At 49.2% G+C, this 27,339-nt stretch overlaps 1 protein-coding gene and 1 pseudogene across 1 annotated transcript; both read left to right on the top strand.

Annotated features, from left to right (window-relative positions):
- Positions 1–3,446, top strand: part of LOC127576610 (zinc finger protein 721-like) — a 75,638-nt pseudogene extending 72,192 nt beyond the window's left edge.
- Positions 3,447–14,258: 10,812 nt separating this feature from the next.
- On the top strand, positions 14,259–22,208 carry LOC127576560 (zinc finger protein 229-like). The gene is made up of 2 exons (XM_052027104.1): positions 14,259–14,512; positions 20,400–22,208. The coding sequence occupies exon 2, from the start codon at positions 20,687–20,689 to the stop codon at positions 21,983–21,985; it is 1,299 nt and encodes a 432-aa protein (XP_051883064.1). The 5' UTR covers positions 14,259–14,512; positions 20,400–20,686; the 3' UTR covers positions 21,986–22,208.
- The last annotated feature ends 5,131 nt before the right edge of the window (positions 22,209–27,339 follow it).

The following is a 27,339-nucleotide window of genomic DNA, read 5'->3' on the forward strand; positions in this document are numbered from 1 at the left end:
CAACTGGGCCGTTGGTAGTCAGGTGATGTTACGGTGGTGAAATTCAGTTGGAGGTAAAAACTCAGGTCTGTGCCAGAAACTGCGAGACAATTCAGCAGGTCAGGCAGCATCTGTGGAAAGAGACATAGAGTTAATGTTTTAGTTTGGAGACTGACCTTTTATCTGATTGTTTGAAAAATCATACTTATTGAGCAGAGTTAGCATAGCCTTATGAAAGAGAAACTTACTAGTGAACATTTAAAAGTGAGACAAGAGGAATTTCTTCTCTCAGAAGCTTGAGTCTTTGCAACATCTTGCTACAGAGAACTGTGTGGCAGAGTCCTTGGGGATATTTCAGGTTGGGATAGATTCCTAATCAGTAGGGGATTCAAGGGTTATGGGGACAGGGCAGGAAAGTCAGCCATGATCCTGCTGAATGGCAGAGCAGGCTTGAGATGCTGAATGTTCTACTCTTGTTCCCACTTCCTGTGGTTTTAATGGTATATTTATCCCTTCCCCATCTTTTCTGCAATTTAAAACTTGTTTTCTCACTTTCTCGGTTCTGACAAAGGGTTTCCAACCTGAAACATTATTTGTTTCTCTTCCCACAGATGCTGTCTGACCTGTGTCCAGCATTTTCTATTTTTATTGTGGGTATAAATGTGGCCATTGATTTAGCTGCAAGGATCACTTTGCCTTTGCTCTGCAGGCAGTCTGGAAACACAGATGAGCAAACTGAGATTGGGACCGGTCTCCTGACACTGCTGATGTCCAAATCATTGTAGGTAACAGCTATAGTTGGGACTGAGGTTAAAAAAGGGACTAAGTCCAAATTGCAGTGAATAAATTGTGTAAAGTAATTCACCCATGTGGCTAAGTTGTGTCAGTTAACACTGTGTTGAAGAAACAAAAATCCTTGTCATTTAAGGTTATTTTACAACTCAACTATGTTCAATGTCCTCAGCTCCTTCTGTTACTGAGAACATATTCTGTTCGGTCTGGATATAGAATGGTATCTAACACTTCTATTCTGGAATAGGAAGTGGCAAATAACATTTGGACCACAAAACTGCCACACAATGACAATCTCCAACAAGTCAGTACAATAGTCTTCCCTTCACGTTCAATGATCCTGAGGGCTCAAGGACAGCTTCTATCCCACTGTGATAAGACTACTGAACAGTTCCCTTCTGCGATGAGATGGACTCTGACCTCACGATCTACCTTGTGACCTTGCACTTTATTCTCTACCTGCACAGCACTTTCTCTGTAGCTGTGACACTTTACTGTGTACTGTTGTTATTTTTACCTGCATTACCTCAATGCACTGTGTACTAACTCAATGTAACTGCACTGTGTAATGAATTGACCTGTACGATCGGTATGCAAGACACATTTTCACTGTACCTCGGTACAACTGACAATAATAAACCAATACAATCGACAAGTCCAAAAGCATCAAGACCCAAAACGTTGACTGTCCATTCCCTCCATAGATGCTGCCTGACCCACTTTGAGTTCCTCCAGCTCCCTTATGTATTGCTTCAGATTTCCAGCATCTGCAGTCTCTTGTGTCTCCATCTGCAGAAAGGGGGAATGTTTTTGCTTTGATACCCCTTCTAACAGTGAAAGACAGAAAACACATTGAATTTCAGTGGCAGAGTAGGTGAGGGAGGCAACGGGTAGAACAAAGGGAAGTGGCAGAAATGGCCCATTCTGATTATAGATGGAAAGACAACCAGAGATTTTGATGCCAGTCTGGATGCTGCAATGTTCCCAGATCGAAGATGACGTTGTTCCTCAAGCTTGTGTTTGTCATTATTATATCATCTCGCTACAGAGACTAAAATCTCAGCTGAAATACTGTCCTGTACCTATTGATGACTTCTGTAAATTTCTTTTACAGGACACTAGAAGCAGAGGATTTGTTCATGGGAATCTCAAACACAACATCAGTGAATACACACTGGGGAGAGGCCGTTCACCTGCTCTGAGTGTGGGAAGGGATTCACTCAGTCATTTCTGCTGCTGATGCACCAACATATTCCCAGAGAAGAGGCCGTGTATCTGCACTGAGTGTGGGAACGGCTTCCTTCAGTCAACCCACCTGCTGACACACCAGCTTGTTCATACTGGGGAGCAGCTGTTCTGCTCAACGTGTGCTAAGGCATTGGCTCAGTTATCCAGCCTGATGACACATCAGCGAGTTCATGCCGGGGAAAGGCCATTCTCCTGCTCGGAGTGTGGGAAGGCTTTTGCTTACTCATCCCACTTGCAGACACACCAGCGAGTTCACACTGGGGAGAGACCGTTCTCCTGCTCAACGTGTGGGAAAGGATTCAGTCGGTTATCCAGCCTGATAACACACCAGAGAGTTCACACTGGGGACAGACCGTACACCTGCTCCGAGTGCGGGAAGGGATTCACTGATTCGTCTCAGCTGCTGAGACACCAGCGAGTTCACACTGGGGAGAAGCCGTACACCTGCTCTGAGTGTGGGAAGGGATTCACTTGGTTGTCCCTTTTCCTGAGACACAAGCGAGTTCACGCCGGGGAGAGGCCGTACACCTGCTCCGAGTGCGGGAAGGGATTCACTGAGTCATCTGAGCTGCTGGTACACCAGCGGGTTCACACTGGGGAGAGGCCGTATACCTGCTCCGAGTGTGGGAAGGGATTCACTCGGTCGTCCCATCTGCTGACACACCAGAGATTTCACACCGGGGAGAGGCCGTTCATCTGCACGACATGCGGGAAGGGATTCACAGAGTCGTCTCAGCTGCTGGTACACCAGCGGGTTCACACGGGGGAGAGGCCATACACCTGCTCCGAGTGTGGGAAGGGATTCACTCGGTCATCCTATTTGTCTGGACACCAGCGAGTTCACACCGGGGAGAGGCCGTACACCTGCTCCGAGTGTGGGGAGGGATTCACTCAGTCGGCCCATTTGCTGACACACCAGAGAGTTCACACCGGGGAGAAACCATTCATCTGCTCTACCTGCCAGAAGGGATTCACTCGGTCATCCCATTTGCTGAAACACCAGAGAGTTCACACCGGGGAGAGGCCGTACACCTGCTCTGAGTGCGGGAAGGGATTCACTCAGTCAACCCATTTGCTGACACACCAGAGAGTTCACACTGGGGAGAGGCCCTTTGCCTGCACTACTTGTGGGAAGGGATACACTACATCATCCAGTCTGCTGAAGCACCAGCGAGTTCACACTGGGGAGAGGCCGTTCACCTGCTCTGAGTGCGGGAAGCGATTCCCTTGCTCATCTGACCTGCTGCAACACCAGAGAATTCACACTGCAGAGAAAGATTAAACATGCCGTCTGCTCAATATACAACCATCACTGCGACTGAAATCTAGCGCAAATTCGCAAGTGTTGCAGATGTTCATGCGCATCAGATTCTGTTGACACTGCTGATCTCGCCCAGGATTGAACCCTGGTCATTGGGCACAGTTGATTTTATTTTGTAATCTCTTTAACTGAGTTCGAGTTCAATGTTCTGGATCTCTGATTAAAATAAAGTAGTTCTGTTTGAAACACTTTATCTAAGGGCTTTCCTGTCTCTGCAATGCACACAATGAACAGTAGAAAGAGAGGCCATTCAGCCCATCTGGTGTCTTCCAGTGTTTCTGCTCCACACCAGCCTCCTCCCATCTCACCCAGTATGAATATTCAGAGGAATAGAGAGATGCAGCACAGAAATGGGTCCTTTGACTCACTGAGTCTGCACTGACTATGCACAAGGCAGGGCAATTGCTGGACGTGGCATCAGTCAGGGGTCACTCATCTGAGATGCTGAAGAATGTCTTCCCTTGAGAACGGAGCATCTCTGGGATTCTCGGTGGCAGGGACTTGCAGAGACGGAGTTATTCAGTACATTCACGGTGGAGATGCACAAACATCTGAATGACAAGGGAGTTGCAGAGTGTGGGGAAAGAAGGGGAAAATGGTGTCTGAGGCCAGGGTCGGATCAGTGTGATCTTGGGTAATGGAGCGGCTGAAGTGGCCGACACTTCTGCTCCTGTTTCTTCTGGTTTTTCTGTTGTTGTTTTTGAGTATTACAACCTTAACAAGACTCAGGTCAGTCAAACTTGGTTTCCCTTTTGTAATCATCTCTCTCTCTCCATTATTATTAGACGATAAGATATCTTTGTTAGTCACATGTACGTTGAAACACAGTGAAATGCATCTTTTGGGCAGAGTGTTCTGGGCGCTGCCCGCAAGTGTCTCCACGCTTCCGGCGCCAACATAGCATTGCCCACAACTTCCTAACCCGTACATCTTTGGAATGTGGGAGGTAACCGGAGCACCCAGAGGAAACCCATGCAGACACGGGGAGAATGTACAAACTCCTTACAGACAGCAGCCGGAATTGAACCTGGGTCGCTGGTGCTGTACAGCGTTATGCTAACCGTTACATAGGTACCTTTCAGATTCTCCATTTGACTGATCTCACACTAACCGGCCTACAGTTGTGTTTCCTCTTTCCCTCCTCAAATACTGGGGGTGACATTTGCTGCCTTCCAAACTGTGGGAAATGTTCTCAAATCTGCAGAATGTTGGAAGATGACAAAACTATTCGTCCACTGTTTCCCTCAGCACCTCATTCACACCCTGCGGACCCAGGTTATCAGCTCTGAATTTATCACCTTTACCTTCCTATTCATTCCTCCAGCTCTCATATTTTACTGATGATAATTTCATTGAGTTCCTCATTCAGTCTGGATCTCTCATATTTCTGTGAGGCATTTTATGTCTTCTGTGAAGACAGACAGAAAATGTTTGGTTAACTTCCCTGCCATTTCCTTACACATCAATATAGTTTCTCCTGTGTCTATGTAAGGGACCAACATTAACCTGAGCTCAGCTCTGTGTACACACATATAGAAGCTCTTAGAATCTATTTTCATGTTTCTTGTCAGACAACTCTCATATTCCACTTTGCCTTTCTTTATCAATGCCTTGCCCCCCTTTGCTGAAATCTAACATTTTTCTAATCTGCAGGTTTACTGCTTTATCTTGGCAAAATTTTAAGCCTTTCCTTTAATCGAATACTCGCTTTAACTTCTCTTATTATCGACCACTTTTCCTTGTGTTTTTTTGCCTGTAAAGAATATATATCACATTTAAAGAATTAAAACTGAGTTTCCATGTTGATCCTGTTTGTTTGCCATCATGTCCTTTAATCTTGTTTCCCAAATTTTGCCCCTTACTTCAGCAGTTAGATTTACAATAGTAGTTTTAGATTGAACTCAACCCCTTCTCAATTTTTCTAAATCTGTCATAAAAACACCTTAACCACCAAATCATCAATTAACCCTTTCTCATAACGAAGTAACGAATGTAAAATACTGTCCTCTCATTAGTTTCTCAATATACTGGTCTAGAAAACTATTTATTACAGACGTTATGAATCCGTCCCCCGCACTGTTGCTGCGATTTGCTGCGGCCGATCTACAGAGTCAGAGAGTTAGAAAGCACAGAAACAGGTCCTTTCACCCATCGAGTCCAAACCGACCAAGATGCCCCATCCAGGCTGCTCCCATTTGCCAGCATTTGGCCCAGAGCCGCCTAAACCTTTCCAATCCATGGACCCGTCCAACTGTCTTTTAACAGTTGTTATTATACCTGCCTCAAGCACTTCCTCTGGCAGCTGATTCCACACAGATACCACCCTTTGTGGAAACAAAAACAGTTGCCTCTCAAGTTCCTATTAAATCTTTCCCCTCTCATCTTAAACCGATGCCCTCTGGTTCTTGATTCCCCAACTCTGGTGGGGGAGGGGGGGAAGACTGAGTGCATTCACCCTGTCTATGCCCCTCATGAATTTATAAGAACTAGAAGATCTGATAAAATCTTTATAACACCTGTATAAGATCTTAAAACACCTCTGTAAGATCACCTCTCAGTCTCCTATGCTCCAAGGAATAAAGTCCTGGCCTGTCCACAGTCCTTGGCCCACTGCCTCAGCTGATAAAGATCCCCTTGTAATTTTTGATAACCTTCTTCATTGTCCACTCCAGCACCTATTTTCGTGTCATCTGCAAACTTACTCACCGTGCCCTGTGCTGTCGTATCCAAATCGTCGATGTGGGTGACAAACGACAACGGGCCCAGCACCGAGCCCTGAGGCGCACCACTGGTCACGGGCCTCCAGTCCGAGAAACAACCTTCCACCATCGCCCTCTGCTTTCTACCATCGAGCCAATTGTGTGTCCAATGAGCCAGCTCTCCCTGGATCCCATGCCATCTAACTATCCAGAGCAGCCTGCCATGTGGAACCTGATCAAAGGCCTTACTGAAGTCCATGTAAACCACGTTACCACCCTGGCCTCATCAACTTTCTTGGTCACATCATCAAAAAACTCAATCAGGTTCGTCAGACACGATCTCCCGTGCACAAAGCCATGCGGAAATCCCCGAATCAACCCTGGAGACACAAGAGATTCTGCAGATGCTGGGATCTGGAGCGACACACACACACCAAATGCTGGAGGAACTCAGCAGGTCAGGCAGCACCTGTGGAGGGAAATAAACAGTCGACGTTTCGGGGTGAGACCCTTCTTCAGGACTCAACCTGAAACGTGGAACGTTTATTTCCTCCACAGATGCTGCCTGACCTGCTGAGTTCCTCCAGCATTTGGTGTGTGTTGTCCCTAATCAATCCCTGTCTGTTCAGATGGACATCTGTCTTGCCCATCACAGGTGTTACACTTACTGGTCTATAGGTCCCAGGTTTCTCTTTCCCACCCTTCTTAAATAAAGACACAACATTCGCTCTCCTCCAGTCTACCGGCGCCTCACCTGTGGCTAACCATGTTGCAAATATCTCAGCCAGGGCTCCCGCAACTTCTTCTCAAGCCTCCCACAGTGTTCTTGGATATACCTGGTCAGGCCCTGGAGATTTGTTGACCTTCATACCTTTTAAGACATCGAGCACCTCCTCTACTTTAATGTGGACTATCCCCAAGACTTCCCCATTTACTTTTCCTAGTTCTAAAGACTTCATGTCTTTCTCCACGGTTAAAAACAGAGGAGAAATATTCATTAAGGAGCTTCTCTATCGTCTGCGGCTCCACACAAAGATGTCCCTTTGGTCTTTGGGGGCTGTATTCTCTCCAGTAAACTCTTTTTCCCTTCGTATAAAATCTCTTTGGATTCTCCTTAATCGTCTCTGCCAAAGCAACTCATGCCCCCTTTTGGCCCTCCTGATTTCCTTCCTGAGTACACTCCTGCATCCGCTATACTCCTCCAGGGATTCGCTTGATCCCAGCTGCCTGGACCTGACCCATGCTGCCTCCTTTTTCCTGGACAGGGCATACACATCCCTCGTCATCCAGGGTTCCCTCCTCCTACCAGCCTTGCCCTTCACTCTAATAGGAACACGCAGACCTTGAGCTCCCACTATCTCACCTTTAAAAGCCTCGCACTTGCCTGTGGTCTCTTTGCCTGCTAACAGCCAACACTAATACCTTTGCAAGCTCCTGTCTCTTACTGTCAAAATTCACCCTGCCCCAATTTAGAACTTGAACCTGTGGACCAATTCTGTCCCTTTTCATAACTAGTTTAAAACTAATAGAACTATAGCCACTGGTGCGAAAGTGCTCCCCCACTGTCACCTCAGTCACCTGCCCTGCCCTATTGCCCAAGAGCAGGTCGAACTCATTGTGTTTGTTCTTCATCAAGAGACAAACTTCACATGGGTTTAACATAACAAATTATTAACCAACACCAGACTGGTTTGCTTTCCCTCTCTTGTTACAGCCCCTTCCTGTTCCCCATGTGACCCCTTGCATTGCCTACTGGGAAGTGTAGTTCTTTCTTATAACTGCATAACAACACATAATAACATAAATGCATCACGGCTTAGTACGGCAGCTGCTCTGCACTGGATCACAAGAAACTGCAGAGAGTTGTGGACACATTCCATTGTGTCATGGACACCAGCCTCCCCTCCTTGGGCTGTGTCTTTACCTCTTGCTGCCTTGGTGAAGCAGCCAGCATAATCAGAGACCCCACCCACCCGGGTCATTCTCTCTCCTCTCCCATCAGGTAGAAGATACAGGAGCCTGAGGGCACGTGCCACCAGGCTCAAGGACAGCTTCTATCCCACTATTGAACGGTTCCCTTAAACGATGAATTGGACTCTCAACCTCACAATTAACCTTAGTATGACCTTGCACCTTATTGTCCACCTGCAAAGCACTTCCCTGCAGCTGTGACACTTTACTCTGCATTCTGTATTGTTTTACCCTTGTCCTACCTCAATGCATTGTGTAATGAATTGACCTGGTCTGGAAGGCTGCAACGTGCCCAGAGAGAAGAGGAGGTGCTGTTCCTCAGGCTGGTGTCGGGCCTCGTTGTTACAGTGCAGAGGGTGGGGGTGGGGGTAGGAGGGAGAATTAAAGTGACAGGTAACCAGGAGCTCAGGGTTGCTCCTGTGGACTGAACGCAGGTTCCCCACAGAGCGGTGACCCAACCTGTGTTCGGATCCTCCGGTGCAGAGGAGGCCACACAGTCAGCACCCAATGCAGTGAGTGGATTGGAAGAAGTCCAAGTGAATCGTGAATAAGAGGAAAAGGGCTTCCAGACCCCACATTAAATTCAATGCTGGGTAACTCATTCCCTCTGTTTGTATCAGAACTGGTCACTTCTGCTGTCGATCATCTACCTGTAACATTGGAGAAACAAAGGATGGCAGATGCTGGAATCTGGATGAAAAACACGATGATGCTGGAAGAACTCAGCAGGCCAGGCAGCATCCGTGGAGAAAAGCAGGTGGTCAACGTTTCGGGCTCAGGCCCCTTCTTCTGGACTGAAGATAGGAAAATGGAAGCCCAATATAGGGTAACTAGGGAGCGAATATGTGCCTTTAAGCATCAATGCTGTCATCTGTGTGTGGAACCACAAGAGAGGGGTGACACCTTAAATGAATATTTCTCATCTTTATTTACACAGAGAAGGTCATGCAAGCTAAGGAATTAAGGGATACGAGTAGTGATGTCTTGGGACATATCATCATTACAAAAGAGGAGGTGCTGGCAGTCTTAAAGCACATTAGGGTGGACAAATCTCCAGGGCCTGACCAATTGCATCCCAAGACTTTGCAAGAAGAATAGGAAAGAAATTGCATGGGCCCTGGCAGAGTTATTTGCATCCTCCTTAACCAGGGGTGAGATACCAGAAGTCTGGAGGGTGTGCCTTTATTTAAAAAGGGCTGCAAGGACAAGCCAGGGAACCACAGGCCAGTGAACCTAACATCAGTGGTGGGAAATTACTGGAGGGGATTCTGAGCGACAGGACCTACCAGCGTGTGGAAAGGCAAGGACTGCTGAGGGACAGTCAGCACGGCTTTGTGAATGGGAAATCGTGTCTCACAAACATCACAGTGTTTTTCATCACAGGCGGAGGACTGTGCCGGGCTGCCGTGTGGGGAGCAGGTGCAGTCTGGCTCTTTGGCAGTTGCAGACACGATAAGACTGCAGATGCTGGAATCTGCCGCAAAAAGACTGCTGGAGGAACTCGGCAGATCGAGCAGCATCTGTGGAGGCAGAGGGATGATTGGTGTTTCGGGTCTAGATACTGCATCAGGACTGAGCGTAGAGGGAAGACAGCCGGCATAAAGAGGTGAGAGGGAGGGGGGAGGCAGAGGTTGGGAGGTGGAACCAGGTGAGGTGGGAGATGATGGGCAGGTGGAGGCAGATGGGTTGGGGGTTGGGGGGAGGCAGAAGGTAGAGACATCGGCTGGAGCTGATGTGGAACCAGATAAGGGAGGGAACGTGAGCAGGTGGCAGCAGCTGGGGCAGGGGTAAGTAGACAGAGGCAGAGAGATGACAAGTGAAAGCTGGGAAGGGAGGAAGGATGATGAGCAGATGGAATCAGGGGCGGGAGGGGAACGGATCTCGGGAATGGGCGGTGGGGGAAAGAGGGAGGAGGAAAAGGTGAACAAAAGGAGAATCTGGGAGGAGTGGGAAAGGAACGAGAGTTGGTCGCCTGAAACTGTCAAATTCAACGTCCGTACCTTTGGGCTGTAGGCTCACCAAGTGGAATACAAAGTGCCGTTTATCTAGTTTGTGTTTGGCCTCACCATGGCAGTGGAGAAGGCCGAGGACAAACAGGTCGGTGTGGAAATGAGGAGGGGAATTGAAATGAGCTGGAACCGGAAGCTCGAGGTGGCACATCATCCTTCACCATTTCTGCGTCAGGATCCCAGCACCAGTCACATCCTCCCCTCTTCCTCCACTTTCTTCCAAAGGACCACTCTCGGTGGTGGAGCAGCCGTCCAAAACTAGAGGCTCAAGGTGAAAGGAGAGATTTAAAAAGGATTGGATCGGGTGGCAGCTGAGGGAATGTTTCTCATGGGGGAAGAATCCAAATTTTCAGCAGCATGGTTTTGGGCTGAGGGGTCACCTGTTGGCGATGAGGAAGATTCTGTCACTTTTCCATCAATCAGAGAGACAGGGTGAGAGAAGCATCTACAAAATACATTGCAGTCATTCCCAGTTTTGAAAGCATCTCCTTAAACTCTGATCATCAGGCACCAATCTCAAAAGGGTAGAATCTTTCCCCAACCTGACTTGGGAGCGGTTCCTCAGTTATTGTATTCAGGACAGAAATCAATGAATTTATTTTGAGGTGGTGAATGGGGGAATCAGGTGGGACAATGAATGAGGCACAGGATCTGTCAGGACAGTCCTGTATTGCAGTGACTCAATTGTGTGACATTCAGCCCATTGAGAACAGCTTCGTGTTGAAAAGAGCTGGGAGTAGCACGGTAGTGTAGCATTTAGCATGACACTATTGCAGCGCCAATGACCCGGGTTCAATTCCGGCTGCTGTCTGCAAGGAGTTTGTACATTCTCCCTGTGTCAGCATGGGTTTCCTCCGGGTGCTCCAGTTTCCTCCCATATTCCAAAGACATACTGGTTGTGGGGATTCTATGTCAGCGCCGGAAACGTGGAGACACTTGCACGCTGCCCCCAGAACACTCTACTCAAAAGATGCATTTCACTTTTTTTTGCTTTCTGGGCTGAGGCGTCTACGTGATTTGACCAGGACAGGTTATTGGTGATGTTCACTCCCAGGAACTAGAATTTCTCAACCCTCTCAACCTCAGCACCATTGATGTAGACATGTGCATGTACACTGCCCCCTTTCCTGAAGTCAATGACCAGCTTGTTTGTTTTGTTGACATTGAGGGAAAGGTTGTTGTCATGACACCATTCCACTAAGCTCTCTATCTCCATCCTGTACTCCAACTCATCGCTGTTTGAGATACGGCCTACAACGGTGGTATCATCTGCAAACTTGTTACAGGTAGATGATCAACAGCAGAAGTGACCAGTTCAATGAGGCCTGACACCAGCCTGAGGAACAGCACCTCCTCTTCCTTGTGCGCACGTTTCAGCCTTCCAGACCAGGTCAATTCATTACACAGTGCATTGAGGTAGGACAAGGGTAAAACAATACAGAATGCAGAGTAAAGTGTCACAGCTACAGGGAAGTGCATTGCAGGTGGACAATAAGGTGCAAGGTCACAACAAGGTAGATCATGAGATCGGAGTCCATCTCATCGTATAAGGGAACCATTCAATAGTCTTATCACAGTGGGGTAGAAGCTGTCCTTGAGCCTGGTGGTACGTGCCCTCAGTGCAGACTCAGGTGAGTCAAAGGGCCCATTTCTGTGCTGCATCTCTCTATTCCTCTGAATATTCATAATGGGTGAGATGGGAGGAGGGTGGTGTGGAGCAGAAACACTGGAAGGCCCTAGATGGGCCGAATGGACTCTCTTTCTGCTTTTCATTGTGTGCATTGCAGAGATAGGAAAGGCCTAAGATAAAGTGTTTCAAACAGAACTGCTTTATTTTAATCAGAGATCCAGAACATTGAACTCTAACACAGTTAAAGAGATTACTGAGGAAAAGCAACTGTGCCCAATTCACGCAAATTCACAAGTGTTGCAGGTGTTCACAGGGGTCGGATTCTGTCAACGCTGCTGATCTCGCCCAGGATTGAACCCTGGTCATTGGGCACAGTTGATATTCTTTTATAATCTCTTTAACTGAGTTCAAGTTCAATGTTCTGGATCTATGATTTTTAAATAAAGCAGTTCTGTTTGAAACACTTGATCTAAGGCCCTTCCTGTCTCTGCAATGCACACAATGAACAGTAGAAAGAGAGGCCATTCAGCCCATCTGGTGTCTTCCAGTGTTTCTGCTCCACATCAGCCTCCTCCCATTTCACGCAGTGTGAATACTCACACTAATATTGGTATTGGTTTACTATTGTCACTTATAAAAGGCACAAATCGAGTGGACAGTCAGAGACTTTCTCCCTGGGCGACAATGGCTAACACGAGGGGACAGAATTTTCAGGCGATTGGAGGAAGATATAAGGGTGATGTCAGGGGTAGGTTTTTTACACAGCGAGTGGTGGGTGGGTGGAACGCACTGCCTGCAGAGGTTGTGGGGGCAGATATGTTAGGGACATTTAAGAGACTTAGACACATGAATGATCGAAAAATAGGGGGCTATGTTGGAGGGAAGGGTTAGATAGATCTTCGAGCAGGATAAAATGTCAGCACAACATTGTGGGCCGAAAGGCCTGTACTGTGCTGTAGTGTTTTATGTTCTGTGTACAATGAGTCTTGACTTCACAATGTACCTTGTTATGGCCTTGCAGCTTATTGTCTACCTGCACTGCACTTTCTCTGTAGCTGTGACACTTTACTCTGCATTCTGTTATTGTTTTACCCTGTACTACCTCAAAGCGCTGTATAATGAATTGATCTGTATGGACGGTATGCAGGACAAGTTTTTCACTGTACCTTGGTGCAAGTGACAATAATAAACCAATTCTAATTCTAAAATGTCCTGATTTCTCTGGATGAACCCAGAGGATTCCACTATTGCACTCTGTCACATCAGGTGGGTCAAACCACAAACATCCAACTACCTACACATTATACACCAGGTAATAAAATTCGTGGCCATGCTCCTGATCACTCCCATCTGGGGAAAGATCAAGACAGTTTCTGTTAGTATCTCAGCTTAATCCCTGCTTCTATATTTTATTAATCTGGAGTATTGCATTCAATTCTGATCGTCCCATTGTAGGAAGGATGTGGAGGCTTTGGAGAGGGTGCAGAAGCGGTTCACCAGGACGCTGCCTGGATTAGAGGGCAGGTGCTATAAAGAGGTGGGACAGACTGGGGTTGTTTGCTCTGGAGCGGCGGAGGCCGAGGGGAGAGGTTTATAAGATTACGAGATAGTGCAGACAGCCGGTATCTTTTTTCCCCAGGGTCAAAATGTCTAATACCGGTGGGCATGGAATTCAGGTGAGAGGGGGAAAGTTCAAAGGAGATGTGCGGGCCAAGTTTTTTACACAGAGAGCGGTGGGTGCCTGGAATGTGCTGCCACTGCCTCCAAACTCCACCCCACTCTCCTCCCCTCCCCTCCCCTCCCTCCGCTCCCACCTCCCCAGCGCAACCTGCCAGTCATCTTCCCACCTTTCTCCGTCCACCAATCACCTCGGGCTCCTGCCCACTCTCCCCACCTCCTCCCTCCCCTCCTCTTCACACCCGCCGCCTCCCCTCCCCACTCCCGGTGCAGGGTGTCGGCGCTTCCTTCCCTCCCACAGACGCCGCTCAGGCGGCCCAGTTCCTCCAGCCGACTGTCTGTTGCTCCGGATTCCAGTAGCTGACCCCCCGCCGTATCTTCCCCGAGTGTCTCCCCCCAGTGTCTCCCCCCCACCCCCAACCTCTCCCCCCACCCCCAGCATCTACCCCCCAGTGTCTCCCCCTCACCCCTAACCTCTCCCCCCACCCCCAGCCTCTCCCCCCGCGGTCTGTTCCGCCCCCGGATTACAGCGGGTGGAGTTCCCTGTGTTTGCACGGAGCGTGTGGTCCCAAGGACGGGACCTTCCCCACGCACGGATCCCGGCGGCAGGTAGGACTGGAGAGCCGGGGCGGGGGGTTTATCCACACCCGGGCTGTGGTGTTTGGCCCCAAGGTGGGGCTTTGGATCCAGTGCGGACCTGCAGAAACTTCACGGGACGTCATGTTGGGACAGTCCCGGCTCCCTCACTGCTCTTTCTCCCCTCCCACCAGACACCCCCGCCTCTCCCCCTGCCCTCCCACTCTCTCTGCCCGCTCCGACCTCTCCTCTGCCCTCTCCCACCTCTCCTCTGCCCTCTCCCACCTCTCCTCTGCCCTCTCCCACCTCTCCTCTGCCCTCCCCTTCCTCCTCTCCGCCCACCCCCTTCCCTCTCTTCTCCCTCTCCCCTCCGCCCTCCCCCTGCTCCCCCTCCCCTCCAGATCTGGGTCCCGGGCCTTGAGCAAAATCTGACGCAGGGCCCGACACGATTTCCCCCTCTGCCGGGACCGCTGCTGCCCGCCCCGCTGTGCTCAGCCGCTTGTCCCTCCTGCTCTGGGATTGTCCTGTTTTAATGCAGACGGGAGGTGCGGTTCTGCGGCGGGAGGAGCTGGTTCCGGCTTCCGAACGGAGGAGCCTTCAGTCGAGCTGGGTGAATGGAGTTTTCAGTTGTGCGGGGAGAGGAGGCTGGAGCGGGGGCAAAGGCGATGTCTCTGCCGGGGGAAGGGCCACAGCGTCGCCGCCTGGTCGGGTGTTCGATCCGGCAGCCGGGAGAGCATTGGGAGAGAGAGGGGGAGACAGAGAGAGAGAGAGAGAGAGTGAGAGAGACAAAACAAAGGAGATCTTGCAGCGCCAAAACGCTGGCACCGCCAAAACGCTGGCACCGCCTTGGATGATTTTGCAAAAAATATTTAAACCTGGTGTCCACTGGTCCCGGAGCCATCTCCTCGTTACTCTGCACACAAAACCATCTTTTTTATCCTCTCCACTCCTCAGAAGCACTTCTCCCGTCAATATGTGAAGCTGAACCCGCCCCCGATCTCCGGAATCACTCGCATATGTCCCCGAAAATAAATTCCCAACTCTGCGTCCGCTTGTGAGGTCCGAGCTGAGTGAATCTTGTCAAAAGGGGCCACTTACAGTCAATGTCGCTCAGCACTGCATTGGGGCATTCGGCTTGGTGTATTGGTTTATTATTGTCACTTGTACCGAGGTACAGTGAAAAACTTGTCTTGCATGTTGTTCATACGGGTCAATTCATTACACAGTGCAGTTCCATTGAGTTAGTACAGGGTGCATTGAGGTAGTACAGGTAAAAACAAAAACAGTACAGAGTAAAGTGTCACAGCTACAGAGAGAGTGCAGTGCAAGAAGGTGCAAGGTCACAACAAGGTAGATCGTGAGGTCAGAGTCCATCTCATTGTAGAAGGGAGCCGCTCAATAGTCTTATCACAGTGGGGTAGAAGCTGTCCTTGAGCCTGGTGGTACGTGCCCTCAGGCTCCTGCATCTTCTGCCCGATGGCAGAGGAGAGAAGAGAGAATGACCCGGGTGGGTGGGGTCTTTGATTATGCTGGCTGCTTCACCAAGGCAGCGAGAGGTAAAGTCAAAGGAGGCGAGGCTGGTGTCCTTGATGCACTGGGCTGTGTCCACAACTCTCTGCAGTTTCTTGTGGACCTGGGCAGAGCAGTTGCCGTACCAAGCCGTGATGCATCCGGATAGGATGCTTTCTATGGTACATCCATAAAAGTTGGTGAGTGTCAAAGGGGACGTGCCAAATTTCTTTAGCCTCCTGAGGAAGTAGAGGCACTGGTGAGCTTTCTGGGCTGAGGCGTCTACGTGATTTGACCAGGACAGGCTATTGGTGATGTTCACTCCCAGGAACTAGAAGCTCTCAACCCTCTCGTCCTCAGCACCATTGATGTAGACATGTGCATGTACACCGCCCCCTTTCCTGAAGTCAATGACCAGCTATTTTGTTGGCATTGAGGGAAAGATTGTTGTCATGACACCATTCCACTAAGCTCTCTATCTCCTTCTTGTACTCCGCCTCATCGCTGTTTGAGATACGGCCAACAACGGTGGTATCATCTGCAAACTTGTAGGTGGAGTTAGAGCAGAATCTGGCCACACAGTCATGAGTGTATAGGGAGTAGAGTAGAGGGCTGAGGATGCAGCCTTGTGGGACACCAGTGTTGAGAATAATCGTGCCGGAGGTATTGCTGCCTATCCTCACTGATTGTGGTCTGTTTGTTAGAAAGTCAAGGATCCAGTTACAGAGGGAGGTGTTGAGTCCTAGGTTTTGGAGTTTGGTGACAAGCTTGCTTGGGATTATTGTATTGAAGGCCGAGCTGTGGTCAATAATCAGAAGTCTAATGTAGGTGTCTTTACTGTCCTGACCCTCCAGAGCTGAGTGTAGGGCCAGGGAGATGGCATCCGCTGTAGATGTCAGAGCCACTGGTCGGCAGTCATTGAGGCATGATACCTTGCTTTTCTTCAGTATCGGGATGATAGTTGTCTTCTTAAAACAGGTGGGAACCTGAGATTGAAGCAGGGAGAGGTGAAATATGTCCGCAAATACTTCTGCCAGCTGATCAGCACAAGATCTGAGCACACGGCCAGGGACATCATCTGGGCCAGGTGCTTTCCTCGTGTTCACTCTCCGGAAGACTGATCTTACGTCCTCCACTGTGATCACAGGTTCAGCTGCACTGGAGGTTGTCAGGGTGGATGGTGACAATCCACCTCCCTCCTGTTCAAAACGCGCATAGAATGTGTTGTGGAAGGGATGTGCTGTTGTTAACTATGTGGGGAGAGGAGGGGCAGGGGAAATGAGGAGGAGGTGGGAGGGGGAATGGGGGAAGTGGTGTTGTGATTGACTCTGTTTCTCTTTCCTCAGATGCTGTATGAATTGGTGAGTTCTTCCAGCATTTTCTGTTTTTTTTCCCTGATTTCCAGCATCGGCAGATTTTTTTATTTACATTTATAAAATTTGAATTTTCAGAGGAAAATGTGCCAGGGTGATAGAAAAATGGAAGGCTCTGTGGGAGGGAAGGGTTACATAGATCTTAGAGCAGGATAAAATGTAGGCAAAACATCGTGGGCCGAATGGCCTGTACTGTGCTGTAATGTTCTGACAAAACACGTCTGGACGAACGAGGGGCATAATTGATGCTTTCAGCAGCAGATAAACTGGGCCGGTGGTAGTCAGGTGATGTTACAGTGGTGAAATTCAGCTGTAGGTAAAAACTCAGGTCTGTGCCAGACACAACATCAAGGTTGCGAACAGTCAGGCTCAGCTTCAGACGATCTCCTGGGAATGGGGCCAGTGAGCTGAGTGGCGGGGACGAAAGACACCGGCTTCAGGCTTCACACGGTTCGCTTGCAGAACATTTCCACGCATGAAACATTGGGTGTTGGTTGAACACTGTGATAGATCTGGGACACCGGAGACGTTGGAGAGGTGAAACTGAATGTCATCAGCAGACACGTGGAGCCTGATGTTGTGTCTCCTGATGAGATAACTCAGGGACATCGTTTGTAAATCAGAGGATAGATCTCTGGAGCTTTCCGTGCAGAGACTGACAACAGTGTTTCCTTCATCACACAGTTATTGTCGGCAGAATGATTTGTGGTCGAGAATGAAGCTATTTGAAGGTGCTGTTTAGGTTGGTTTGTATGGCAGCCGAAAGGGAGTGCTGCATCACGGGTTTCCTCAAGTCCGGGGTCCGGCCCACGGTTAGAGTAAGAATCCATGCGGGCTGCAGGATCACTGCGGGCGGCCACACTGAGCAGTCCCGGCCTTTCTCTCCCCTTCCCCCTCCCGCTCCACACGGGGGACCCGGGCACTTTCCTGTTTTAATTCAAACAAAACCCAGTGAGTGCGGGAAGCCCTCAGCAGGTCAGGGCGGTGTCTGTGGAAAGAGAAAAAGGGAACTTTTCAAGTCCAAGACCCTTGCGTTGGAACTGGGAGAGAGCAAAAGTAACACAGAGAGGTTTGGGTGGGGAGGGGAGGAAAGGATGGGGGGGGTGGGGAGGAAAGGATGGGGGGGTGGGACAGATGGGGGAGGGATAGATTGGTGGAGGGAGAGAAATGGAGGAGGAGGGATAGATGGGGATTGGGGGTGGATAGATAGGTGGGTGGGTGGGAGGTAGGGATGGATGGGGGGAGGGAGGCATAGATGAGGGGGAAAAAGAAGCATGTCTGATTGGCTTCGCTTGGACAACCTCAGCCTTGCTCGATGTTTTACTCTATTAAACTTTGTGGTTAATAGACTATCAAAGGCAGTTGGAGACAAGGCAATGTTCACGCTGTGAAATGTGGGCCAGAACTGTTGCCGAGGCCTGTGGTTCCAGCAACAGCTGCAGCATGTGTTTCACAGTTAATGAAATATCTCTTTGTGTTTGATATATCTCTCTCTACCTGCCCTCATTCATCTCAATCACTGACAGGTTTGTAAACTAAGGGTGAGGCCAGGGTTGCTGAGGCATTCTCAATGGGAAACGTCCTCTTTGCCCTGTTTTTGAAGAGAAATTGCAGATGCCAGAATCTGAAGTAAAACCAGAAACTGCTGGACAATTCAGCAGGTCAGGCAGCATCTGTGGAAAGAGAAATGGAGTTAATGTTTTAGTTTGGAGATTGCCCTTTTATCTGATTGATTGTTTGAAAAATCATGACTTATTGAGCAGAGTTAGCAGAGCTTTATGAAAGAGAAATTTACTAGTTCCCATTTTAAAGTGAGACAAGAGGAATTTCTTCTCTCAGAAGCTGGAGTCTTTGTAACATCTTGCTACAGAGAACTGTGTGGCAGAGTCCTTGGGTTTATTTCAGGCTGGGATAGATTCCTAATCAGTAGGGGAATTAAGGGTTCTGGCGACAAGGCAGGAAAGTCAGCCATGATCCTGCTAAATGGCAGAGCAGGCTTGAGACGCTGAATGTTCTACTCCTGTTCCCACTTCCTGTGGGTTTAATGGTGTATTTATCCCTTCCCCATCTTTTCTGCAATTTAAAACTTGTTTTCTCACTTTCTCGGTTCTGACAAAGGGTTTCCAACCTGAAACATGATTTATTTCTCTTCCCACAGATGCCGTCTGACCTGTGTCCAGCATTTTCTATTTTTATTTCAGATTTCCGGCACCTGCAGATTTTTTGATTTTGCTGCTTTCTCTGCCGGCCCGGCCCAAGGTGGACTCAAGGCCCCAGCTGTTGAATGACTGTTTTGCTGGAACAGTTTCTGGAGCCCTGGGGATTGTGGGTATAAATGCGGCCATTGATTCTGCTGCAAAAAGCACTTTGCCTTTACTCTGCAGGCAGTCTGGAAACACAGATGAGCAAACTGAGATTGGGACCAGTCTCCAGACACTGCTGATGTCCAAATCATTGTAGGTAACAGCTATAGTTGGGACAGAGGTCAAAAAAGGGACTAAGTCCAACTCCCAGTCAATAAAAAAACCATGTATTGTTAAAGTAATTTACCCATGTGGCTAAATTGTGTCAGTTAACACTGTGTTGAAGGATCAAAAACCCTTGTCACTTATGGTTATTTTACAACTCAACTGTGTTCAATGTCCTCGGCTCCTTCTGCCACTGAGAACATGTTCTATTCTGTCTGAATATAGAATGGTATCTAACAATTCTATTATGGAATATTAAGTGGAAAATAACACTTGGACCACAAAACTGCCACACAATGACAATCTCCAACAAGTGAGTCCAATCGCCGACCCTTCACGTTCAATGATCCTGATGATACGTACCACCAGGCTCAAGGCCAGCTTCTGTCCCATGGTGAAAAGACTATTGAACGGTTCCCTTATACAATGAGATGGACTCTGACCTCACAATCTACCTTGTTGTGACCTTGCACCTTATTGTCTACCTGCACTGCACTTTCTCTGCAGCTGTGACACTTTACTCTGTACTGTTACTGTTTTTACCTGTACAACCTCAATGCACTCTGTACTAACTCAATGTAACTGCACTGTGTAATGAATTGACCTGTACGATCGGTATGCAAGACACATTTTCACTGTACCTCGGTACAACTGACAATAATAAACCAACACCAATACAATCGCCAAGTCCAACACCACCGAGACCCAAAACACTGACTGTCCATTTCCCTCCATAGATGCTGTCTGACCCACTTTGAGTTCCTCCAGCTCCCTTATGTATTGCATCAGATTTCTAGCATCTGCAGTCTCTTGTGTCTCCATCTGCATAAAGAGGGAATGTTTTGGGTTTGATACCCCTTTTAACAGTGAAAGACAGAAAACACATTGAATTTCAGTGGCAGAGTAGGTGAGGGAGGCAACGGGTAGAACAAAGGGAAGTGACAGAAATGGCCCATTCTGATTATAGATGGAAAGACAACCAGAGATTTTGATGTCACTTTGGATGCTGCAATGTTCCTCGATGGAAGATGACGTTGTTCCTCAAGCTTGTGTTTGTCATGATTATAACAGCTCGCTGCAGAGATGAAAATCTCAGCTGAAGTACTGTCCTGTACCTATTGATGACTTCTGTAAATTTCTTTTGCAGGATACAACAAGCAGAGGATTTGTTCATGCGGATCTCAAACACAATATCAGCAAATTCACACTGGGGAGAGGCCGTTCACCTGCTCTGAGTGTGGGAAGGGATTCACTCAGACATTCCGGTTGCTGATGCAACAACAAATTCCCAGAGAAGAGGCCGTGTATCTGCACTGAGTGTGGGAAGGGCTTCCTTCAGTCATCCCACCAGCTGACACACCAGCGTGTTCATACTGGGGATCAGCCGTCGCCTGCTCAACGTGTTGTAACGGAGTCACTCAGTTAACCAGCCTGATGTCGCACCAGCGAGTTCATGCCGGGGAAAGGCCATTCTCCTGCTCGGAGTGTGGGAAGGGCTTTGCTCAGTCATCCAACTTGCAGGCACACAAGCGAGTTCACACTGGGGAAAGGCCGTTCTCCTGCTCAACGTGTGGGAAAGGATTCACTCAGTTATCCAACCTGAAAATGCATCAGCGTGTTCACACTGGGGAGAGGCCATTCTCCTGCTCAACATGTGGGAAAGGATTCACTGTGTTATCCAGCCTGAAGAAGCACCAGCGGGTTCACACTGGGGAGAAGCCATACACCTGTCTCGAGTGCGGGAAGCGATTCTCTCAGTCATGCAGCCTGAAGACACACCAGCGAGTTCACACTGCAGAGAAGCCGTATACCTGCTCCAAGTGTGGGAAGGGATTCACTAATTCGTCCAATTTGCTGACGCACCAGAGAGTTCACACCAGGGAAAGGCCGTTCAACTGCCCTGAGTGTGGTAAGGGATTCACTGTGTCATCTGAGCTGCTGATACACCAGCGGGTTCACACCGGGGAGAAGCCGTACACCTGCTCCGAGTGCGGGAAGGGATTCATTCGGTCATCCCATTTGCTGACACACCAGAGAGTTCACACCGGGGAGAGACCGTTCAACTGCCCTGAGTGCGGGAGGGGATTCACTGAGTCATCTCAGCTGCTGATACACCAGCGGGTTCACACTGGGGAGAGGCCATTCTCCTGCTCAACGTGTGGGAAAGGATTCACTCACTTATCCAGCCTGATAACTCACCAGCGAGTTCACACTGGGGAGAAGCCGTACACCTGCTCCGAGTGCGGGAAGGGATTCACTCGGTCATCCTATTTGATGATGCACCAGAGAGTTCACACCGGGGAGACGCCCTACACCTGCTCTGAGTGTGGGAAGGGATTCACTCGGTCGTCCAATTTGCTGACACACCAGATTGTTCACACCGGGGAGAAGCCGTACACCTGTTCTGAGTGTGGGAAGGGATTCAGTCGGTCGTCCCATTTGCTGATACACCAGAGAGTTCACACAGGGGAGAGGCCATTCATCTGCTCAACGTGCGGGAAGAGCTTCCGTCAGTCATCTGACTTGATGACACACCAGCGAGTTCACGCTAGGGAGAGGCCCTTTGCCTGCACTACATGTGGGAAAGGATACACTACGTCATCCAGTCTGGTGAAGCACCTGCGAGTTCACACCGGGGAGAGGCCGTTCACCTGCTCTGAGTGTGGGAAGGGATTCCCTTCGTCATCTGACCTGCTGAAACACCAGCGAATTCACACCGCGGAGAAAGATTAAATATTCTGTATGATCAATATACAACCACCACTGCTACTGAAATCGAGCGCAAATTCACAAGTGTTGCAGGTGTTCACGGGGGTTGGATTCTGTCAACGCTGCTGATCTCGACCAGGATTGACCCCTGGTCATTGGGCACAGTTGATTTTCTTTTGTAATCTCTTTAACTAAGTGAGAGTTCAATGTTCTGGATCTCTGATTAAAATAAAGCGGTTCTGTTTGAGAGAGTTTGTCTAAGACGCTTCCTGTCTCTGCAATGCACACAATGAACAGTAAGAAGACAGGCCATTCAGCCCATCTGGTGCCTTCCAGTGTTTCTGCTCCACACCAGCCTCCTCCCATCTCACCATATGAATATTCAGAGGAATAGAGAGATGCAGCACAGAAATGGGCCCTTTGACTCACTGAGTCTGCACTGATTATCAACCAGTCATTTACTCTGATCCTACATTAATACATTTTTAAAATTCTGCCCACATTTGCATTGACCACACCCTGCTTCACCCCCACCACCAGCAGATTCTACTCATCACCCACACGTTAGGAACAATTTACAGTACTTTAATGACCTTTCAGCCCGCACCTCTTGGGACGTGGGAGGAAACCCACACAGTCACAGGGAGAAGGAGCAAACTCCACACAGTCAACACCCGAGGTCGGGATTGAACATTGTCAACGTGAGGCAGCAGCTCTACGAGCTCTGTGCTCATTCGGCTTCCCATTCAATGCATTCCTGTCGTTCACCTCCATCCCTCCGTGTGGTGACACGTTCCACATTGTTGAACTGTGTGGGTGAAGAGCTTCCCCCGGAATTTCCTGCAGGACTTTCAGCAGATTGATGGCAAAGACAACAGCTCAGCAGGGGTCTTGTCCCAGATATTAGAGCAGCACAGCTAATAGAGCTGCTACCTTGGAGTGACAGGAGCCCAGGTTCAATCCAGATCTTGGGTACTGACTGTGTGGGGGTTCTCCCTGTGACTGGGAATTTCTTCCAGGAGCTCCAGTTTCCTCCCATGTCCCAAAGACATGCTGGTTGGTAGGTCAATTGGCTGCTGTAAATTGCACTTGGTGAGTGGGAGAAGTTGGGGAGAGTTGACAAGAATGTCGGGAGAACTTTAAAGAAAGTATGAATGTGGGATCAGTGTGGAGTTGTGGACTGTGTCGGCCTGTTTCTGTGCTGTATCTTTCTGTGACATTCCCCATCCATCAAGCCTCGGGGAGAAAGTAATGGTGTTTAACTCTACTTTTTCCTTAAGATTTAAGATATCTTTGTTCATCAAGTGCATTGAAACACACAGTGAAATGCGTCTTTTGAGTAGAGTGTTCTGGGGGCAGCGTGCAAGTGTCTCCACGTTTCCGGTGCTGACATAGATTCCCCACAACTTCCCAACTGGTATGTCTTTGGAAATGGGAGGAAACTGGAGCACCCGGAGGAAACCCGTGCTGACACAGGGAGAATGTACAAGCTCCTTGCAGACAGCAGCCAGAATTGAACCCGGGTCATTGGCGCTGCAATAGTGTCATGCTAAATGCTCCACTACCGTGCTACTCCCAGCTCTTTTCAACACGAAGCTGTTCTCAATGGGCTGAATGTCACACAATTGAGTCACTGCAATACAGAACTGTCCTGACAGATCCTGTGCCTCATTCATTGTCCTACCTGATTCCCCCATTCACCACCTCAAACAAAATTCATTGATTTCTGTCCTGAATACAATAACTGAGGAACCGCTCCCAAGTCAGGTTGGGGAAAGATTCTGCCCTTTTGAGATTGGTGCCTGATGATCAGAGTTTAAGGAGATGCTTTCAAAACTGGGAATGACTGCAATGTATTTTGTAGACGCTTCTCTCACCCTGTCTCTCTGATTGATGGAAAAGTGACAGAATCTTCCTCATCGCCAACAGGTGACCCCTCAGCCCAAAACCAAGCCGCTGAAAATTTGGATTCTTCCCCCATGAGAAACATTCCCTCAGCTGCCACCCGATCCAATCCTTTTTAAATCTTTCTCCTTTCACCTGGAGCCTCTAGTTTTGGACGGCTGCTCCAGCACCGAGAGTGGTCCTTTGGAAGAAAGTGGAGGAAGAGGGGAAGATGTGATTGGTGCTGGGATCCTGACGCAGAAATGGTGAAGGATGATGTGCCACCTCGAGCTTCTGGTTCCAGCTCATTTCAATTCCCCTCCTCATTTCCACACTGACCTGTTTGTCCTCGGCCTTCTCCACTGCCATGGTGAGGCCAAACACAAACTAGAAAAACGGCACTTTGTATTCCACTTGGTGAGCCTACAGCCCAAAGGTACGGACGTTGAATTTGACAGTTTCAGGCGACCAACTCTCGTTCCTTTCCCACTCCTCCCAGATTCTCCTTTTGTTCACCTTTTCCTCCTCCCTCTTTCCCCCACCGCCCATTCCCGAGATCCGTTCCCCTCCCGCCCCTGATTCCATCTGCTCATCATCCTTCCTCCCTTCCCAGCTTTCACTTGTCATCTCTCTGCCTCTGTCTACTTACCCCTGCCCCAGCTGCTGCCACCTGCTCACGTTCCCTCCCTTATCTGGTTCCACATCAGCTCCAGCCGATGTCTCTACCTTCTGCCTCCCCCCAACCCCCAACCCATCTGCCTCCACCTGCCCATCATCTCCCACCTCACCTGGTTCCACCTCCCAACCTCTGCCTCCCCCCTCCCTCTCACCTCTTTATGCCGGCTGTCTTCCCTCTACGCTCAGTCCTGATGCAGTATCTTCACCCGAAACACCAATCATCCCTCTGCCTCCACAGATGCTGCTCGATCTGCCGAGTTCCTCCAGCAGTCTTTTTGCGGCAGATTCCAGCATCTGCAGTCTTATTGTTTCTGCAACTGCCAAAGAGCCAGACTGCACCTGCTCCCCACACGGCAACCCGGCACAGTCCTCCGCCTGTGAAGAAAAACACTGTGACGTTTGTGAGACATGATTTCCCATTCACAAAGCTGTGCTGACTGTCCCTTAGCAGGCCTTGCCTTTCCACACGCTGGTAGGTCCTGTCGCTCAGAATCCCCTCCAGTAATTTCCCACCACTGATGTTAGGTTCACTGGCCTGTGGTTCCCTGGCTTGTCCTTGCAGCCCTTCTGAAATAAAGGCACACCCTCCAGACTTCTGGTATCTCACCCCTGGCTAAGGAAGATGTAAATAACTCTGCCAGGGCACATGCAATTTCTTTCCTATTCTTCCTGTAATGTTTTGGGATGCAATTGATCAGGCCCTGGAGATTTGTCCACCCTAATATGCCTTAAGACTTCCAGCACCTCCTGTTTTGTAACGACAATATGTCCCAAGACATCACTACTCGTATCCCTTAATTCCTTAGCTTGCATGACCTTCTCTGTGCAAATATAGATGAGAAATATTCATTGAAGATCTCACTCCTCTCTTGTGGTTCCACACACAGATGACAGCATTGGTGCCCTAAGGGACCTATTCTGTCCCTAGTTACTCTATATTGGGCTTCCCCTTTTCTCGTCTTCAGTCCTGAAGAAGGGTCCTGACCCCGAAATGTTGACCGCCTGCTTTTCTCCACGGATGCTGCCTGGCCTGCTGAGTTCCTCCAGCATCATCGTATTTTTCATCCAGATTCCAGCATCTGCCATCCTTTGTTTCTCCAATGTTACAGGTGGATGATCGACAGCAGAAGTGACCAGTTCTGATACAAACAGAGGGAATGAGTTACCCAGCATTGAATTTAATGTGAGGTCTGGAAGCCCTTTTCCTCTTATTCACGATTCACTTGCACTTCTTCCAATCCCCGCACTGCACTGGGTGCTCACTGTGTGGCCCCTTCTGCACCGGTCACTTCTTTTAAATATAAATAAAGAGGTACAGGAGCCTGAAGACCCACACTCAGCGATTCAGGAACAGCTTCTTCCCCTCTGCCATCAGATTTCTGAACGGTCCATGAGCCCATGAACACTACCTTGTTATTCCTCTTTTACTTTTTATGTATTTTTGTGACTTACGGAAACTTTTATGTGTTTATGTCTTGCTCTGTCGTGCTGCAGAACAGCAAATTTCACAACATACGTCAGTGATAATAATCCTGATTCTGATACAGCTGAGCTGCACTTTACAGTTTTAATTAACCACCTTATCACACCCCGATCCCACCATTCCCCTCCCCCTCCCCCTTCCTCCCCCTTGTCCCTCCCTCTCCCTCTCCTCCTCCTCCCTCCCTCCTCCCTTTCCCCCACGCTCACATCAACATAAAACTGACCTGTTTCCTCACAGATCCCATTCGGATGAAGCCCCTCAACCTGAACCCTCCCCCCAGTTCTTGACCCACAGAATGTGCCCGGCATTGAACAACATTCTCCCCCCCTTTCCACTCTCCCCTTCCCTCTCCTCTCCCCTCCCCACTCCCCCTCCGTACCCACCCCACCCCTCCTCTCTCCTCCCCACTCCTCGCCTCTCTCCACAAGGATTCTTCATTCGTGACTCCCTTGTCAGCTGGTCTCTCCTCACCCATCCCCCACCCGGCACATCCCTGTAACCGCACCAAGTGCTACACCTGCCCCAGACAGTCCTTCCAGGTGAGGCCGTCCTTCACCTGTGAATCCACCGGTGTCATTTATTGCATCCGGTGCTCCCGGTGCGGCCTCCTCTACACCGGTGAGACCCGACACAGATCGGGGCATCGCTTTATCGAGAACCTTCACTCCATCCGCCTACCAGCCGGGATCTCCCGGTGACCGGCTGTTTTAATTCCACTCCCCATTCCCCCACCCACATGTCTGTCCTCGGCCTCCTCTACTGCCGAGGGGAGGCCAGACGCAGATTAGGGGAAGCGGTGACCACTCCCCTCTGTCCCGTTCTCCCTCATCCCACTGAGCTTCCGATAGTTCACTTCCATTCGATCTCACTTCTGCTTCTGTTCTCTCACTTGTTCAGTTAACGCACAGATTTGCTCTGTTGATGTTTTCGTGTCTCTGTCCCACGGACTGTGTAACCTGTCACAGTTCTCCTTTTCCTTTTTCACTTGCTCATCATCTGATCTTTATGTTTTTCACAGTCCACATCCTGCTGGTCTTGTAACTGAACACGTTCTCTCATTCTTCATTGTGATTGGATGCTGGCGTCCATCCAGTTTTCCCCTTCCCCTCGGGAATTCTCTGGATCTTACCCCATGCACGTTTAATATTATCCAGCAGCCGGACCCCATCAGACTCAGCATTGGTGGGATATTTCGTTCTGATTTCTTCACTAATCTTGTCGGCTTGGTACAGCAACTGCTCTGCCCGGGATCGCAAGAAACTACAGAGAGTTCTGGACACAGCCCAGCACATCACGGACACCAGCCTCCCCTCCTTGTCTTTACATCTCACTG

The sequence above is a fragment of the Pristis pectinata genome, chromosome 12, assembly GCF_009764475.1.
Source record: "Pristis pectinata isolate sPriPec2 chromosome 12, sPriPec2.1.pri, whole genome shotgun sequence".
Classification (NCBI taxonomy): domain Eukaryota; kingdom Metazoa; phylum Chordata; class Chondrichthyes; order Rhinopristiformes; family Pristidae; genus Pristis; species Pristis pectinata.

Excerpts from the sequence above, each read along its gene's own strand:
- LOC127576560 (XM_052027104.1), top strand. The coding sequence starts at position 20,687 with ATGTCGCACCAGCGAGTTCATGCCGGGGAAAGGCCATTCTCCTGCTCG.